The following is a 13372-nucleotide window of genomic DNA, read 5'->3' as shown; positions in this document are numbered from 1 at the left end:
AAAAAAAAAAAAAATTAGAAATAGAAGGGAAATTACCCAATTTGATAAAGCATATTTAATGAAAAATCCACAGCTAACATCACACTCAATGGAGAAAGACTGAAAGTTTTCCCCGTAAAATCTGGAACAAATCAAGGATGTCCACTCTGACCACTACTATTCAACTTTGTACTGGAAGTTCCAATGAGTTTTGAAGGTTAATAAAACTTCAACAAGTTTTGTTGAACTTGTTCACTGTATCAAAGATCATAAACAGTGAACAATAGCACAAAAAGGTTTCTTCCTGCGTTGTCCTTTATGCATGATAGCTGTATTATAACTCTGACTTCATTATTTTATATTTAGAAGAAAAGAGCCTGTCACACTTCTCTTATGTTTAAGCCTATTATCTTTAACAGTTCTAACCCTCCTGTAAAAATGGTTGCAAACATACTAAAAACATCTCTCTCAACTAATGAAGAAAATTAATGAAAACTGGCACAAGGAAAGGTTTCAAATTTCCTTTCTTTCTAGACAAGAAAAGGATTCAAATCAGAAAGGAAGAAGTAAAAGTATCCATCTTTGCAGGTGATATGATACTATGTACAGGAAATTCCAAAGAATCCACATAAAATCCACTAGAGCTACTAAATGAATTTAGTAAAGTGACAAAAAATCAGTTGAGTTTTTACACACCAGCAGTGAGCAATCTGAAAAGGAAATTAAGAAAACAATTCCATTTACAATACCATCTAAAAGAATAAAATATCTGGGGAAAAATTTAACCAGTGAGGTGAAAGATTTATACTAAAAACTATTAAACATTACTAAAGACCTAAATAAATGGAAAGACTTTCCATGTTCATGGATTGGAAGACCTAATATTGTTAACATGTTAATACTACCTAAAGCAATGTATAAATTTAATGCAACAGCCTTCTTTGTAGATATTTTAAAAATCCAGTCCTTATGTTTATATGAAATTTCAAGGGACCCTGAATAACTAAAGTAATCTTGGAAAAGAAGAATAAAGTAGGAAGACTCACACTTCCTGATTTCACACAGTTCAGTGCTAGTATAAGGACAGACATATAAAGCAATAAAATAGAATTGAGAATCCATAAACAAATCATGTGGTCAGCTGATTTTCAACAAGGAGTTCTTGTCCACTCAATGGAGAAAGAATAGTCTCTTCAATAAATGGGGCTGGGACAACTGGATCTCTACATGCAAAAGAATGACCGTATCCATTCCCCACACCATGATGAAAATTAACTCAAAATGGATCGGCAACCTAAATGGAAGAACTGACTTACGTAAAACGCTTGGAACAAAGCAGAGTAATTCTTCAGCACTTAATTATCAACAGTGGGTTCTCAGATGTGACACGAAAAGTACAAGCAAAAACAGACAAAATAGACACATTGCACATTATCAAAATTAAAACTTCTGTGCATCAAAGAACTATTGAAAAAGTGAAGAGACAACCTACAGAACTGGAGAAAATACTTGGGAACCATTTATCTGATAAGGGCTCAGTATCTGGAATATATAAAGAGCTACAACTCAGTAGCAAAAAGAAAAACAACCCAATCAAAAAAATGAACAAGGACTTGAACAAACATTTCATCAAAGAAAAAATATGAAAAAATGCTCAATGTTATCAGTTACCAGGGAAATGCACATTAGAACTACAGTGAGCTGTCTCCACGACCACTAGGATGACTATTATTAGATAAACTGAAAACGACAGTTTTGGCGAGGATATGGAGAAATTGGAAGCTTCATCCATTGCTGATGGTATTGTAAAATGGTACATCTTCTGTGGTCTTTATATAAAAAATATTTCTTGCCTTTGGCCTTTTTTGTACTATTCTGACAGCTGTTACTCTTGTATCAAATCTCATCACCTCTCACCCATGCTACTAAATGGCTTCCTAACTGATCTCCTCTCAGAAGGGAGATGGGGCAATCTACTTCCATAGTGATACTACCTCGGAAACCCAAGGAGGGGTCACTAAGAGTCGGGTCCAACTCGACGGCACATAACAACTGATCTCCTAGCCCTTTGTAATTCCTCTATCAACTCTAGTATTCACACTGCTGCCAGTGTAATTTTAGTTGGTTTTTTTTCCCAATAATAGCTTAACATATATTTTTACTGATTGCAATGTTTTTAGTTGCTATTTAGTTTGAGTTTAGTGGTTGCTCAAAAAGTTAAACATAGAATTACCCAGCCATTCTACTTGTAGCGTTTTACCCAGAAGACGTGAAAGCAGAAACTCAAAACAGGTGCTTGTACACCAGTGTTCATTGTGGCATTATTCACAGTAACCCCAAAAGGTGGAAACAACTCAAGTGTCCGTCAGCAGATGAGTGGATAAACAAAATGTGGTAGGTACACACAATGGAATATTATTCAGCCATCAAATGGAATGAAGTATTCTGATCAGTGCTGCAACATGCATGAACCTGGTAAACATATGTTGAGTGAAATAAGTCGCACACCAAGGACAAATATTATATGATCCCACTAGAATAGACAAATGCATAGAGACAGTTTATTTGTGGTTACTAGGGGCAAGTGGGAGAGGGAAAGAGAAATTACTGCTTAAGCAGTATTGAGTTGCTGTTAAAGGTGATGAAAAACTTTGGAAACAGGTAATGGTGATCGTCACACAACATAATGTAATTAATGTCACTGAAGTGTACACATAAACATGGTTAAAATGGCAAATATTTTCTGTTATATGTATTTCGCCACAATAAAAAAAAAAGCAACTGAAAGTATTGAAATAAATAAATACATGTGAGCCATGATTGAAAAAAATTAAATTACCCTGGCAATAGTGTGTCTAGAAGAGTTGATGGACAAATCATAAAGGGCCAGGAGATAGGTTTCAGAAGCCACTTAATAAAACAGGTGAGAAGTAATAAGGCTCTGATGCAAGGGCAGTAGCTGTCAGAACAGCACAGAAAGGCCAAGTGTGAGGATTATTTTTTGTACAAAGACTGATTAGATGTGGGAAATAAGGCAAATAGAAGAATCGAAGATAATCCTGAAGTTTTAAGGTAGATGTTTGAGAGAACTGGATGGGATTCTGCATTAACTGTATGGGGAAGATAAAATAAAGGGAGAACATTACAACTTGAACTTTTGAATATTGAACATGTTATGGGTTTACTTCGTATGTATCTCTTTAATTTCTTAAAGTCCAGTTTTTCTTATGTTTGGAGAATCAGTTTATCTGTATTAAATATCTAAAACCTTATCCTTTGCTTTTTCTACCTCTTGAGGCTCTGTCCAGGGAATTTATAGATTTCACAGCTGAGGAATCTTCTTGGATTCTGACCCATATTCAAATTAATATAAGAGTCAGTGTTTTAATGACAACAAAACCAAACCCACTGCCACTGAGTCAATTCCAACTCACAGCGACTCTCTAGGACAGAGTAGAACTGTCCCATACAGTTTCCAAGGCTATGATCTTTATGGAAGCAGACTGCTTCATCTTTCTCTCATGGAGTGGCTGGTAGGCTCCAACCATCAACCTTTTGTTTCAAGCATCCAGTGCATACATACATACATACATACATACATACGTAAATAAATAGCTTTCATTAGAATTTGAGTTATGGTATCTCCCAGCCCTTTATCATACTATGGAAAGCCACAAAATTTGGTTATCTAACCTCTAGGGATACTGCCTCGGAAACCCCAGGAGGGGTCACTATGAGTCGGGTCGGACTCGATGGCACACAACAACAACAACAACAGGGATACAGAGGTGATACACTTAGGCCAGATTATTGCTAGGGAGAACCTAATCCTGGATGTGGCAGATAGATCTAAGCTTACGCTGACATCTGAATCCTCTCCCTCTAAGGAGGAAGCCTGGCGAGTGTCCCATATGCAGTAAGTTGATATCTAATTTAGTTACTATCTATGATGTGCCAACTGTATGAAAAGAATTGTTTTAGGTATTCTTCAAAGCTAGCAAGGAAATGATAGGTTCCTTGCCATCCAAGGGCTTACAGTCTAGGCCTAAGAACCAAATGTTTATTCAGTTTTAAAATAAATCCAAAACAGCATATTAAGTATGCCTTGATCCTTAGAGATGAAAACAGAAGTGCTGAAGGAAAGCAGACGCAGACTATAAAAGGTGGTAAGAAAGTAGAAATGGAGTCATTGAAGAAGGCTGACGAGCTTAAGTAAGCTCTGAATTTCCTTTGTGCCCTGGCCTCAGTATCCTCCCGTGAGTCTATTCCCTCCTGTTTTTAGGGAAGAGAAAGCAGCCTGGTGGTATCGTCAATGGTAAGCATGTATGAGCTCCAGTTTTATGAGAGTCTCTCAAGGAGTTCATGCCATTATAAATGGAAGATGTCCAGTCAGTTCACAAAACATTCACTGAAAATTTATTACATGCAAGTGGTATACATTTAAAAAAAAAAAAAAAAAGATACATAACAATGGACTTGAGATAGTTCCTAGAGGATGAGTAGAAAGAAGTGAGACAAGTCTTAGAGAAGGAAAAGGTAGGTGTTCCACACATGGGAGTGACATAACCAAAAGCAAGGATAGAGAAATATTTATGGCAAATTCTGGAGGCACTCAGCACGTCCATATGGCCAAAGCAGAGAATTCTCACAGGACAATATAAAGCTTAAGGATAGAGAGTCAACTTGGAGAGTGTGTAGAGAACCTTGAGTACCCAGTAAAGCATCTGGACACTATTCTTGGCTACTTGTAGGATCAAGCATTTTCTTTCCCCCCTACAACTTTACTGAGATAATTCACATACTGGGATCAATCTTAAAATGGTAATAGGCCAGAAACAAAAGACATTCTTCAGCTGTCTACACCTTAAGTACTAGCTTTCCCTCCTGCTGTGAATGTTCATGTTTCCTGAGTCCTGTGTTATCATTTGCTCTTACAGGTGCCTCTATTGCTCTAATGGACAAAGAAGGACTGACAGCCCTTAGCTGGGCTTGTTTGAAGGGCCATCTCTCAGTAGTACGCTCTCTAGTCGATAATGGAGCTGCCACAGACCATGCTGACAAAAATGGCCGTACCCCACTGGATCTGGCTGCTTTCTATGGTGATGCAGAGGTGGTGAGTGCCTTTAAACAAGCCTCAGGGTAGTAGGAATAGGGAGGGCTCCCCATCCATTATATTATCTGGTGTTAAGGATAGAGTGATGTTTGATGAATCCTGATATAAAGTTCTCAAGCCTATACCTGCGAGAGGTCAGCGATATCCAAAACACCATTAAAGACAGAACATGGCTATAACCTGAAACACCATGGGTACACATTCTAGTTCAGACCAGCAGTTGAATGAAGAGCGAGCCTACGGCAGCCCAAGCCCTCAGTGGAGCCGTGGCACCTGTATTAACTGCTCTGCTTGGTTCATGTCTAGGTCCAGTTCCTGGTGGATCACGGGGCCATGATCGAGCATGTTGACTACAGCGGAATGCGCCCTCTGGATAGGGCAGTAGGGTGCCGGAACACTTCTGTTGTTGTCACCCTTCTGAAGAAAGGAGCCAAAATAGGTAGGAGAAAGGAAAAAGGTGCTGGCCATCTGTGCCCAGAGGCCAGACTGGTCCAGTGGTCTGGCTGACCTGGGTATTTGGTGAGAGTGTATATAGTTTCCCCTCTGCCCTGGCCCAGTTACTATCCAAGTGAATAGAAGGACTCTTGGCACAGAGAAAACACTGTCTGAGCCATGATTTGCAGCAACCCTGTGTCCAGAGTCGCCAGGTTATCTGCCATGCCCTTAGGAGCCATAGCGAGGAGGCTGCTCTGACCTTAAGCACATCTTGGTGCTGATGCCTCCGCCCTCGCCCCGCCCTGGAAGCATCCTGGATCCCTGCGCTGCCTTAGCCCTTGCTTTCCCTTGCTCTGTATGTGCTTCAGACTCCGGCTATCCCAGCTGCTCCCCGATCCCACAGACCCATAGACAAGGGTTGGCTGATATGCTGGCTTTTTTGCTGCCTGCCTCTCACTGCTGCTTTTTCCTTCTTTTTTTTTCACCTTCATCCATTTTTTTTTTCCCTCTCCTACAACTTTTTGTTTTCTCCTTTCTTTGAAGGTTGTCAGACGTTACCGAGTCGCCCACGAGGTATATCTCACCGCTGTCAGCATCAGGCGTGGTCTGATGGCTTGGTCAGCTTTGCCTTCTCCTCTTTGATTTAGCCTGCATGAGTTCCCTACACCTCTAACCTTTTAATTTACTTCACCTTAAAAGAAGACTTTTTTTAATGACTGTTGTAGAGAATAACTTGAACTTTTAATAACTAACCCTGAAAAAGCTTAGTTGGTGACTAATTCAGGCATCTATAAACTAATCAACATAACCTTTTCTTTCCCTTTGTGGGTAAAGTAGCCTTCGATGATGTTGACTTGTTTCATGTCCATTTGGTATTTGAACTGTGCTCCTGGTTCAGAATCAATGCCAGGGAGTCCTGTTTGATATTTGTAAATTAAGGGAGCCTTTAGTCTTTAACAGTTTCCCTTCTGCAAAGTACATATTTCAAAATTATGAAGATAAACAGCCGAGAAGGAGAAGTTGAGTCCAAGATTCTAAAATAAATTACCTTTTTGGATTTTTAAAATCTTTTGGTGACATTAAACTCCTTCTCCTGATTTCCTTATTAAAATAACTCCAAGCTAAGCCATTGCCTGCCCGTATGCAACACGCAGGCTTTGCTGCCCTCCCGTGGTACAAGCTCAGACAGTTCAGGTATTCTTATTTTAAGGTGAATACAAATCTAATGCAGCTTCTTGGCAGTGGGAGTCACTAAGATACTCCCAGGTCTGAAAGATGAAGAAGAACTATTGTGGAACAAGTTGTTCTCTCAGCAGAAATTCCCCCAGGATGTTTTTTTCACCTAGCTTCCTACCACCCTTACATTGTATGAGTTTTTTACCCATCATGCATCCTGTACACTACAGGTCCAGCCACATGGGCGATGGCCACCTCCAAACCAGACATCATGATCATCCTGTTGAGCAAGCTGATGGAAGAGGGGGACATGTTTTATAAGGTGAGGGGAGGGAGGAACAAGGTTTCCTCAAAGCAGCCACTGACGCTACCCAAGTCTTGACAGTTTGCATCCTTGGTTCTAGAGGCAAAGGGAGAATACATTCGTCAGTGTATAATAAGCTCATAAACTGGGAATCCTAGGACTTTTTTCCTTCCCAACAAGAGAGCAAGAGTATCCTACATATGTCTACAGCTGATAAAACTAAGCATCTAATTTTACCTGGTCACTAATGGGCAGTTTAATGGCAGATTTTACATGGAATCTGCTAAGTGGGACATGGAAACTCATGAGATGAATAAAAGAAAAATCATGTGCTATAGATATTTCCCATCTGTGGGAAAGAGACATTGTTCTTAGCTTTAATACTTAATATACATGTGGATTAAAAACTCTATAGTGATAATACCTTATCAGCAACCGTGCGTAAGAAAGGAAACCGAGGCAAATAGCAATTACAAGATTTGCTTAAAGCCACTCACAGAATGACAACAACAAAAAAAATGTATGGAGTCTTTTTATACTATCAATTCAAGCTGAAGACTCTACATACCCTAATTAATACAAAGAAACTCCCATGGCCTGTGAGAAGTCCTTAAGAACATTCCATGTCAAGATCATCTCACTGTGTTAAAATTAGCTGGATCTTCTCCTGAAGGTGAATACAAATCCAACCCAGCTTCTTGGCAGTGAGTGTCCCTGAGACATCCCCAGGCCTAAAAGATGGGGAAATTATTAAGTGCCTTGCTCCCCCTGTTGGCAGGAATGTACAAGGTCCTAGGAGCAGTGCTCTATTCCCTGAGGACCCTTGGAGTGCTCCGAGCTCACTGCCATCAAGTCAGTTCCAACTCATAGCAACCCCCGTTGGGTTTCTGAGGCAGTAAGTCTTTACAGAAGTAGATTGCCCCATCTTCCTTCCATGGAGCACCTTGGGGGTTTGATCCTCCAGCCTTCATGGTTAGCAGTCAGATGCTCTTAGTGGGAGTCATGGGAATCTGGGACTCGGGCTTTCCAGGAGACTTGAGCCCTGACCCAACCATGATTCCGTATGACTTCGAAGAACAGCCTCATCACTCCAGGTGTCAGTGCCATTCTGGATTTCAGAATGGCATTGGTCTCAGGAATCTAAACCCTGGTTATTAACATAACTGATGTTTTATAAGGCAAAGAATCCTGTCTCCTAATGAGAATAGGCAGAACCACTGCTATTCCCACCAAAAATTCTACTTTGGGAGACTCCACATGTCTCCTTAGTGAAACGTACTGAGGGGAAAATGAAAGAGTAGAATCCTGGTAGGATTGCAGCTATACAGAAGGACTGGGGCTGATGGAGGTCTGGTGAAAGAATAGCAAGAGATGCTTCCTGTGTCTTTTTGGCCTCAGCTTATAGATTTTCAGATACAGAAAGTAAGAGAAGTCCAAGGTTCCTGGGCTTGGTCCCTAAGTTAGTCACAGATTTGCTTCATCTTGGAAAATCCCTCCTATGAAGTCTAACGGAATCACAAATTCCAAACTTTACTTCTCAACTACGCCCCCACCCCATGCCTATTCCAAAAATAGGAAAAACTAATTGATATCATTTTGTCCCATTAGATTAGGGAAGCAGCAGCTAAACTGTTCCAGACTCTGAGCTGCTAGACTCTTCCTTTTTGAGGAAGGGAATGAGCTCTTCTCATGGCTGGCAAGGTAGAACATTAAACAAGAAAAGAAAATTCTCCAGACAAGCTAGAAATTAAGACAGTCATAACTTTAGCATGTTTGGGACAAGGAAATGAGATGTGTTGCAGGGAAATCATTCAAAAACTGTTCCTTTTAAATGAGCAAGGTAGGTGCCTTTAGAATCCAGTTGGGAAGCTGGGGCCTAGGACTTCTCATTAGCCAAAGCTTTGTTTTCCTGGTTTATATCTTGGGTATCCTCTTCAGCATTGCTTTCCCTACAAGAATTTCCTGCAGAAAAATCTGAGCCCTTCTCTCACCATCAGGGCCAGAGCTACTCCCTAGGCTAATGTTTGAGAGGATGCTCTGCTATCTCTCTGACCCTTAGTGAGGAGCTCTGCTGGTACAGTGGTTAAGCACTTGGCTGCTAACCAGTAGATCAGAGGTTTGAATCCACCAGCCTCTCCACAGGAGAAAGATGTAGCAGTCTGCTTCCGTAAGATTTACAGCCTTGGAAACACTATGGGGAAGTTCTTTCCTGATGTATAGGATCACTATGAGTCAGAATCAACTCAGTGGCAAACTATTTGGTTTCTTAACCTTTAGTAACAACTGCTGAGAAGAGGAGGGGAGTGGGAACCAAACTTCCTCAGCTGCTCAGCAGACCAATGGTGTGTTTTGCCATCTTGTACTCCCATTAGAAAGGTAAAGTAAAGGAAGCTGCCCAGCGCTACCAGTACGCTTTGAAGAAATTCCCTAGAGAAGGGTTTGGTGAGGACTTGAAAACCTTCCGGGAACTAAAGGTGTCTCTCCTCCTCAACCTCTCTCGATGTCGCAGGAAAATGAACGTAAGTCCCTCTCATCCCAGCTCTTCTCTGCAGTCCTGGAAGTTGACAGCCCATGTCACTCACTAGTTTTTACCAGGCCCCTGAATCCTCTTCTGCCCCATTTGGAACTTGGTTGTCCTTCACAGAGCACTGACATTTGCAATTTGAAAGAAATCAAGTTTAAATACAATCTTTATTTCAAAATATTTTTAAAAAGTTAATGCTGGGAGTACTTCATAGCTTTCTGAATTTTCATAATTCCCACTGAAAGTGATCGGAATAGCAGCATACCCCCAAGTCAGTTTTCTGGTCTTTGGGGAAATGTGAGAGCAGTGGTCACAAAAATTCCACCTTCAATTAGATATACATATTAACCATGCCCTTCACTTCCAGTAGTCTCCTTAGTCATTTAAGAAAGGGCTAGAAAGAGGACTCAGGCCTTTGGGCTTCAGGGTTTAATATCTAAGGCGAATCTTGAACTTTTCACATCTTTCTCTATCTTTTTATTCTAGTATTCCATGTCCCTTCTTGTTCTGAAGGGTATCTTAGAACTCTTCTTGGGCGCTTATTTTCTCCCAAGTGGTCCTTGGTCCTTCTTGCCTGCCTTGTAGATGCAGTCTCTGATGCCCTCAGCTACTGCTCCCTTGACATGCAGACACTGCACTCAGATATAGAGCCTAGCCAAGATCATGTCAAATCTTTTGACACCCACCAGCCTGAGGTGTCCTCAGGAGATAGAAATGATCCAAGGCAAACAAGAATGTTCATCAATAAAGAACTCAGCTATATAGAACCAAGATTTCCACCTCAATGGCAAGAGACCTGCTAACAGTTCCAAAAAGATTATTTGCATATATGACCTCATATCATCCATCTAAAACCTGGCAATGAAAAGAGCCCTGATACACACTTGGCTGTCTCAAGGACACAGCTGTGGCCCTAAGAGTCAGAGTCAGGGGAGGGTCTTAGGCTTATGGTTTCTCCTGTGAAACAGAAGGAACTGAGCAGCTGGTGAGAATGAGACAAAGCCCAGAGGCTGCTGTCCCCCTCCTGGCTGGCGTCTTTGTTCCCTACAGGTAATCTGTTGTTGTTATGTGCCGTCAAGTCGGACTCCACTCATAGACACCCTTGCTTGGGTTTCTGAGGCAGTATCACAGATTATCTACTTCTTAAAAATACTCTCACCTTCCCAGAAATAATGAATGTTCCAGAAGAAAAAACAAGAGGCAAAGAGTAGGAAACAAGAGTGGGGATAGACAATGACCCCTATACAAATGGAATGCTTTCTCTCTAGTTCCACGTATGTTCAGAAACAGGTGATAGTCACTTCCCATGGACCAGTACACTGATTATCACCAGAAGTCTGGCTGCTTCTGTAGAAAATTGCCCATTAATTAAAAAAAAAAAAAGTGTTACGTGTGCCTGAGGCCTTAGTTCTGCCTGCGACCTTGTGTTCCCCCATCAAGGGGCACGAGTGAAGCAGAACCTACCATGCTGTCGCAGCTTCAGCCCAAAGAGAGGACAGACTCGCCCCTTTAGCTTAGTATGTAAGGGTCTTTTAAAAACATGGACCCTGCTTGGTCGATTCTGTTCCCCTGGTTATTGTTGCCGGGGATTCTCAGAGCAAGGACAGAGAGCTCCAAGGCTGTGTTCTTCCAAGGTGGCTCAACCATCAAGAGGATGGGGCAGCACAGACCGCAGTCGCAGCCAGGACCCTAGTTGCTCTTCTCTCATTTTATTTTGATCTTAAATGTTTCCTAAGTGAGGAATCACTTAAGAGGAGGAAGAGGCCAGAAACATCTGTGAAATACAAGCCGCCATTTAGGGAGCATCTGCTGTATAGCAGAGACCAGTGCTTTTAAATGAGTTATCTCATTTAACCCGACCTGTCAAGCAGATAAGAAAGACAAAATATACATATGCTCTGAGGGTTACAGAGCAGACCAGAGATTTGAACCCATCTGCTGGTATCCCGAGCCCATCTAGTCCTCATAGTTAGCACAGTTCCCCTCTCTGCAGACCCCGTCCTTCTAAATTTCATCAGATGTATTCTTATTTGACCCCTAGAAAGCCCAGCTATAAGAAGATGCAGCAGGAAATTGTGGACGTAGGATGAGGGTCCTCATGAGGGGGAGATCCGAGTGTATAGCTCAGACATGCATGTGTAATGAGTTCAGGTTTCCAACTTCAGGAACTTTAATTGTGAAAGGTTGACATTTAGCATCTGGGCTAGAAAGAGCTTTGTTAGAAAGGCAGTAAGAGGGCCAAATAAAAATATGTAGTATTTTTGGATAAACACATTCCAGTGAGTGGTTGCAGGGCCGCATATGGCAAAGGCAGAAGGAACTAGCAGTCTGTGGGCCACACGGCTAAAGCCATGTCAGGCGTGTCAGAATCCCAGTGTTCAGTCTGTAAATGTCAAAGAAATGTACAGAGTATTTGTTTGATTCCCAAGTTGTCTATTTTTCATCTCTCTCGAATGACTCATTTGCAAACCTATTGTAATGACAGGATTTTGGAATGGCGGAGGAATTCGCTACTAAGGCCCTGGAGCTGAAACCGAAATCTTACGAAGCTTACTATGCAAGAGCAAGGGCAAAACGCAGCAGCAGGTGAGAGGACAGAGAGGGCGGAGAGCAAGAAGCCTCTTTTCTAAAACGGGCCGAGGTAAAGTTGGCCTCCCAAGGGCAGAGGCGCCCAATAGCTCTGTCCCTGAGGACTCGTAGGGCCACATTTTGGGGATGGCCCACAGAGCACAGTACTTAGTTGAAGATGGACAGACCCTCCGGGCTGTGGACAGCTGTAGCATTTTACTGCGGGAGAAAAATGTGTTTTCACTCTTAGAGGATGGCACCTTCTTCTAAGAAGCCTCTGCCATATCTCAATCACTTTTCAACCCCCAAAGCAGATGTCATAAAGAGATACCATTTAAGCAAAATATCATGCCACTCCATTCAGAGGGAAAAGTAGGATGGGTCACTTACATTACAGCCTCCTCTTTTTTCCTACAGGCATTTAGGGAATCCCAGGACGATGTAGTCTTCCTTCTGGGGCTCTCCTCAAGTCTGGTGGCATCAAACCTCCTTCTCACCTAACCCCCCACCACCACCACAGCATACACACATGGGGATAGGAGGTCCTTGCTGCCAGCATTGAGAAGGCCCCAGAGAAATACCATTCCTCGTGCCCATCTGTGCAATTCGGCCACTGGGCAGGAAAGGCTCCCAAAAGACCTAAGTCAATGATTGTCGGACCCAGAATCTCTTACCCTGGATAACTTGTCACTATCATTGATGGTTCCTGCCCAGTGCCCCCAACTTTCTCCCAAACCTTTCATGGGAAATAACTGCTTCAGGCTCACGTCTGTGACTGGGGGCGATTTGGTCCTGAAAATCAAACCCAAGTAGAGTCTAGAGAGATGGTGGCAGCGATACTAGTCTCTCCTGGGCGGGACAAACTAGTCTCTGCTGGGTGGGCAACAGATCATTACAGAACCTTGAGTATCATGCTCTCTTTTCTCTGGGTTATTCCTCCCACAAGGTCAGCCGCCCCCTTTCCTAGCAGTATTTATGGAGAGGATGGGAATATCACTGACGGTTCATTTGGAAATTAGAATCTTCTTGGGGTCGGCTCAGCTCCAGATCTGAGTTGCTCAGTCAGCAAGCCTAATACTCGCCCAGCTTTGATGCAGCAGAGTGGGAAAGCACCAGTGCCATGGGGGTGAGAGGTAGAGAGAACAGAGGACAGGGTTTGTAGTTAGGATGGAACAGGCGTAAAATTTGGAGCCAAAATATTGAGACTATAAAGGAAAATTTCTGCTGGATCAGCAAGATTTTTAAATACTGTAGTTATTACTCTTTTGTTCCT

At 42.1% G+C, this 13372-nt stretch overlaps 1 protein-coding gene across 1 annotated transcript in view; it reads left to right on the top strand.

Annotated features, from left to right (window-relative positions):
* The window catches only part of TANC2 (tetratricopeptide repeat, ankyrin repeat and coiled-coil containing 2), a 413117-nt gene that overhangs the window by 397421 nt on the left and 2324 nt on the right, over positions 1-13372 (top strand). Inside the window, exons 19-26 of the mRNA XM_042783546.1 lie at positions 4070-4145; positions 4262-4294; positions 4917-5092; positions 5399-5531; positions 6071-6100; positions 6934-7025; positions 9380-9526; positions 12017-12117. Of these exons, the coding sequence (XP_042639480.1) occupies positions 4070-4145; positions 4262-4294; positions 4917-5092; positions 5399-5531; positions 6071-6100; positions 6934-7025; positions 9380-9526; positions 12017-12117 (788 nt within the window). The remainder of the gene's footprint in view (positions 1-4069; positions 4146-4261; positions 4295-4916; positions 5093-5398; positions 5532-6070; positions 6101-6933; positions 7026-9379; positions 9527-12016; positions 12118-13372) is intronic.

Source organism: Orycteropus afer, unplaced genomic scaffold (assembly GCF_000298275.1).
Source record: "Orycteropus afer afer isolate SDZICR_OR568_19922 unplaced genomic scaffold, OryAfe1.0 scaffold00018, whole genome shotgun sequence".
Taxonomy (NCBI): Eukaryota; Metazoa; Chordata; class Mammalia; order Tubulidentata; family Orycteropodidae; genus Orycteropus; species Orycteropus afer.
This window is presented reverse-complemented; position numbering and strand designations above follow the sequence as displayed.